Source organism: Mustela nigripes, chromosome 10, assembly GCF_022355385.1.
Source record: "Mustela nigripes isolate SB6536 chromosome 10, MUSNIG.SB6536, whole genome shotgun sequence".
Classification (NCBI taxonomy): Eukaryota; Metazoa; Chordata; class Mammalia; order Carnivora; family Mustelidae; genus Mustela; species Mustela nigripes.
The window spans coordinates 3,502,441-3,508,152 of NC_081566.1; the positions used below are offsets into that span (position 1 = coordinate 3,502,441).

The 5,712-nt window shown below is 52.3% G+C and overlaps 1 protein-coding gene across 1 annotated transcript in view; it reads left to right on the forward strand.

The window, feature by feature from the left end:
• Positions 1 to 418: 418 nt before the first annotated feature.
• The window catches only part of LOC132026316 (eEF1A lysine and N-terminal methyltransferase-like), a gene marked incomplete at its 5' end in the record, with an annotated part of 9,731 nt that continues 4,437 nt past the window's right edge, over positions 419 to 5,712 (forward strand). The window contains 4 exons of the mRNA XM_059414225.1: positions 419 to 575; positions 2,788 to 3,055; positions 4,890 to 4,932; positions 5,277 to 5,406. Coding sequence (XP_059270208.1) covers positions 419 to 575; positions 2,788 to 3,055; positions 4,890 to 4,932; positions 5,277 to 5,406 — 598 coding nt within the window. The remainder of the gene's footprint in view (positions 576 to 2,787; positions 3,056 to 4,889; positions 4,933 to 5,276; positions 5,407 to 5,712) is intronic.

The following is a 5,712-nucleotide window of genomic DNA, read 5'->3' on the forward strand; positions in this document are numbered from 1 at the left end:
GAGCCGGCGCGGTAGGTGGCGAGCGTGTGTCGGCCAATGAGGCGCCAGAAGCGAAAGACTGGCCAATGAGACGCTGGGAGCGTCGGGCGGCCGGCCAATCGCGACGCCTGGCACCCGGATATGATTGCGGGTTCTGAAGGCCCGCGGTGAGCGAGTGTGAGGGGCTCGGCACGTGGGGCTGGGGCTGGTGCTGGGAGCCGGGAGCCGGGAGCCGGGAGCGCGGGTGACCGTGGTTCGGGTTCCGTGTCCCGCGCGTGGGGCCTGCGTGTCCGCGTCACCCCTCTGGGGTCGAGCGGCGGCTCAGCCCGTGCGGGCCGAATTCCGACGCCGGGCGGCGGCGCGGGCGCGTGTGCAGGCGCAGCCCATGGTCCCTCAGCGGGCGAGCCGGAGCGTGGCGGAGACGCGGCGCGGACGGTGACAGCATGAACCTCCTACCCAAGAGCTCCCGGGAGTTCGGCTCCGCGGAGTACTGGGAGAAGTTCTTCCAGCAGCGGGGGAAGCGGGCTTTCGAGTGGTACGGAAGCTACCTGGAGCTGTGCGGGGTGCTGCACAAGTACATGAAGCCCCGGGAGAAGGTGAGCGCGGCCGCGCGCCCGGCGTGCGCTCGGAGCGTGGGCGCCGAGCTCCGTCCCGCAGCCGGTGGCGGGAGGCGACGGGCCGCGGTTCACGGCGGCCGCCTGGGCCCGCGGCTCAGAGGCAGCTCTGAAACGTCCTGTGCAAGGCTTCGGGGTGGGGGGCGACCTGCTGCCCCAGCCCCTCCCTGACTTAGTCATCGCCCGGGAAGAGGGACCGCAGTAGTGACCCTGGCTGTCGCCTCCCGGGGCCGTTTCCGTCACGGCGCACCGGTGTGGAGCCGGCGGTCGCCGTGGCTTTCCTGACGCCGAGTCCGCCGGCGGGGGCTGTGGCCGGTGCGGCGCTTCCGGCCTGCGCTGCGCCGGCGACCTGGAGCCGGAAGGCACGTCCCGGGGTGCCCGGGGCCAAGCTGAGCGCCGGGGGCTCGGGGTCGACGAGGTGTGCTGGGGGGGGGGGGGGGGGGGCAGCGAAAGAAGGGCGGGAAGGTGACTGGTGGGGCGCGTGCGGAGTGCGGGGCTGTGCGGGTGCCGCGTGCGCTCCTCCCGCGGCTGGGATCTCGTCACGACTCCGCGGGGCTCCTGCACGGGCTGTCGGGGCAGCGGCGGCCCCGAGCGCCGGTGTCTCGCCGCAGGTCGTGTGCAGGGAGCGCTCCCGTGGGAGCTGAGACTCAGCCCCATCAGGGCAAGACTTGGGCTCTTCCCACCAGGCTTTTCCAGGGAGGGGACCCTGGGGCCGCATTTGGAGGGCTGGGTGCACGACTGCTGCGCAGAGAGCGGGCAGCAGCTTGTGTTTCAGGTTTGGCTTTGGGACATAGCGGAATACAGGCCCGTGGGTGGCTCAGTCCATTGCTCAGTGTAATCAGTTCAGGAATCAATGTACAGAGGAAAAGATGAACATTTGGTTACTATGTATCAGACGGCAAGCAGTGGGGCCTTCATTGGATTTCTCCCCTTGGGTTAGCGCTTGTGACTTCCTCCTCCTCCAGGGCCTGTGTGTCCCAGGGTCATATCCTGGCTGCACCTCCTATGTCTGGGCCTCATCATTAACCCTCAGATCCTTAGTTTTTCATCTGCCCAACATGGTATTGTAAGGTTGTTATAAGAGTTAAATAATTACAGGGACGTTTAGCTGGCTTATTTGGTTAAGCATCTGCCTTAGGCTCAGGTATGATCGCAGGGTCATGGGATCAAGTTCTGTATCCGGCTCCTTGCTTAGCAGGGAACCGGCTTCTCCCTCTGCCTGCAGCTCACGGTACTTGTGTGCACGCTCGCTCTTTCTCTCTGACAAATACGCAAAATCTTAAAGATAATAAATAAATAACTAGAAGTCCTAGTATAGTAATTGGCATGGAGGAGGTAATTAGTGACTTAAATCCTTCTCTGAAAGAGTTTATGAATAAACTTTTCCTGTTAGTGACCTTCTATTTCTCAATGTCAAGGCGGCAGGACTCCTCAGTTCAGTTTTCCCAGGGCTTTGGGTGTATTTTTGCCATTTTCCTTGTAAAAAAAAATTTTTTTTTTATTTGAGTGAACGAGTAAGGAAAGAAAGAGAAGAAAGGAGCGGGGCGGGGGGTGGGTAGATGGGGAAGCGGACTCCCAAGGATCAGGGAGACCAATATAGGACTCCATCCCAGGACCTTAGGATCATGACTTGAGCCAAAGGCCAATGCTTAACCTACTGAGCCACCCAGGCGCCCCCACTTTTCATTTTCTTATCTTTGGTCTCCTGCGGTATGTGTTAAATGTTTTTTTTTTTTTTTAAAGATTTTATTTATTTATTTGACAAAGAGAAATCACAAGTAGATGGAGAGGCAGGCAGAGAGAGAGAGAGGGAAGCAGGCTCCCTGCTGAGCAGAGAGCCCGATGCGGGACTCGATCCCAGGACCCTGAGATCATGACCTGAGCCGAAGGCAGCGGCTTAACCCACTGAGCCACCCAGGCGCCCCTGTGTTAAATGTTTAACAACTGTGTTTTCAGGGGGTTAAAAAAACATCCCTGATGTGTACTTTTTGCCAATTTCTGTGTCATAAAAATGGCCACCAAGGGCAGATTTCAGAGAACCAACTTGTCAACCAAGTCACAAAATTGTGTATATTCAGCAGTTGGGTTCTTGAGTGGGGTCGGCCTCGCTGCAGCACAGTGCTGCTGGTACGGCTTGCTTTCCCTGGACTAGCGTGCTCAGCATAGGACCTCGTCATCTCTGTTTCTCATTTAGCCCAGAAGAAACGGAAGAAGGACAGGAAGAAGCCGCGGGCTGATGACACTCCAGAGGACCTGCCTGCAGCCCCAGGGCGGCCCGTTGACAAGACTTACCTGTGCTGTGAGCACCACAAAGCAATGATTGCTGGCCTTGCCCTGCTCAGAAACCCGGAGCTGCTCCTAGGTGAGGGGGACTCCGGTGCCCTCCACAGGCGGGGGTGTGGACGATTACAGCTGTCTTGTGTGAGCACAGCGTTGACAGACCAACAAATCCACATAGATCCGTAGTTTTCTCCTTCCCAGTGTTCTTCTAAGTTAATAAATGGCCAGTAGCTCTTCCCTTAGACTCCGATTGTAATCGCTAAATGACTGCATGTGTGGGTGTCTAACTTTTTTCTTTTTTACTCATTTAAAATATTGAAGTATAAAAGGTATTCAGTGAGACATAAAGTACACAGATTTTAAGCTGTTCAATTTATTGAGTGTTTGCTTGTGTCTACCCATGTAACCAGATGGAACATTTAAAAATCATGACTCCAGAAATTCCTGTGCACTTGGGAAGAATTTCTGGCTTTCAGTACTGCATTATTTGAGCACCAGATGCAATTCGAATTTCTACTTAAATTAAAAAAAAAATCTATGTTATCGGTAGAACAGTCATAACTTTATTACTAATAATAGGTGTGGATCTGAACACAGTAGCAAAAATGTTCACTTTTCTATCTATGAAGTGTATCTAAGTCTATCAGAGCTTCACAGGTTACCTCTCTGAGGCTGGGGCCAGTGTGGGGACTCAGGCCCAACGTAGCTAGTACGTGGGAAATCTTTGACACTGCTCAAGGCTCATGGCAGGCGCTCAGTCTGTGATGTGTTGCCATCATTACTGCCTGTCAGTCAGTTCTGAAGAGCCCGGCAATCGTCTCTAACAAGCACCTTCCAGGTTGTTAGAGGGCTCAGTGCTACAGATGTGAGCAGTGGTTGTCCTTGGACTTTGCTGCTCTCTAAGAAACCAAAACGAGATCTGTGCCATGCCCGGTAATGGGCATGCAGTAGTCCTAAGTCAGTATTTATTAATTATTGAATAACCATTATCGTGGTCTCAAAGTTCACTGCAAGTCAATAGCATTGCAGGTTACCCCTGTAAAAACTGTTTCCGTTAGAGCAAGGGGCACATCTGACGCATCATCTGTTCTTTCTCACCCAGTTAAGAAGATATTTTTTCTTGAGCCAGTGGTCTGCACAAAAGATTCACTATAGCCGTGATTCAGTTTTGAAAAGGACAGACAACTTTATTGTTTATTACAGGAATAGAAGTGTAATCTGCACATAGATGAAAATAGTAGTAGACAGTAAATGAGAATAAGGCTCTAGGCGTCAAATCAGGTATTTACAACATCTAACCTGATCAGCTGGGGAAGCCCCGTGGTAAACAGCCAGGCGGGAGTCCTGACTGGGAGGCTTGGGGGGGAGCGTCCTCCCCTCAGGTGAGACTTGTACCTGACCATCCCCATAACGGCCACATTTATAGGCATATGACAGGGTTTGAAGTTAAACTTTTGTTCACCTACATGCAGTTTGGCACCAGCTACATTTCCGTGTTATCATGATCCTATATTTTCAAGGAGCCTGGCCCGTGTGTGTCTGCCTCCTCTCCCTGATTCCATTCCTGGGGACCAGCCCAGCCTGGAGCAGGAGCGGATGTGAGACAAGATTTGTAGCTCTAGGCGTCAAGAACAGAAGGGCCAGTTCTGACCCAGAGGCCAGGTATTACATTTTAAACAATTAGATTCCCAAGGTTATTCACACAGCACTGGTCTCACAAACAACATTCCTTAGTCTGCCTGTGTACGTGCAGGTCCAGGTGGTCGGTATGGGAGACAAATCATAAAAATATTTTTCTATACAGAATAGTCAGCTATTGTTCAAGTACTAGAAAAGATACACTAACTTTAATTTGAGAATATTTTCTCCTACAGCCATTTGCTGGGTCAGCCCTTAAAGGCTTAGGCAGTTCCTTGCCTACATCAGTAGTTCTTATATTTAGAATTACCCGGGAGTTTAAGAAAAAAATACCCGAGGCTTCCTATCTCCCCTCCCACCTGTTCCTTCCTACACCAGGGTTTTTGACCCTGAAATACTGAAGTATTTCAAACATTCCGAGGTGACCCTAGTGTTCTGCTAGGACTGAAAATTACTGGTTTGGATGCTAGCAATGTAGTAGCAATGATGCTAGTGTGGAGCCCATGAATATGTGTGCTTATGGAAGGTGCTTTTAAATGTGGAGGAAAAGATCAGGTCAGACCCTGGCTGTCACGTGGGGTGCTCACAGCAGAACCCTGAGTGACAGTAGCTCCCCTGGACAGTGACGTCTGTGCCCTTACAGACAAGCCACGACCTCTGTGTCATCCTGACATAGCCCCCTGCGGCCACCACGGGTCACAGGACACGTATGGTGCAGGAACATAGATGGTGTTAGACAAAGACTTGATTGCTTCTCTTTCCCAGCTCGGCCACTACAATGTCGTCATGTTTGATGTCGACAGCAAGGACCCAACACTGGGAATGAGTTGCCCACCACCAGCTTTTGTGGACCAGCCTTTCCTGCAAAAGGTCAAAAGCATCTTGACTCCTGAAGGTAGGAAGTACAAAAGGTTGCGGCGGGAGGTGGGATGGAGCCTTTAAAAATTGTTTTCTTTTTAACGAAAAGTGTGCATAAGTGTGTAGCTCGATGAATTTCCCCGAAGTGAACACATCCGTGTACTCTGAAAACACAGAACACTTGCAGCCCACCAGAGGGTCCACCCCTCACCTCCTCCTATAACTCCTCCTCTCCAGGGGAACCCCATCCTAACTTCAGTCGGTACTGCTTAGTTTTGCCCATTTTTGTTCTTTGTGTAAATGGAATCTTACAGAATATATTCCTTTTGTGTTTTTCTCTTTC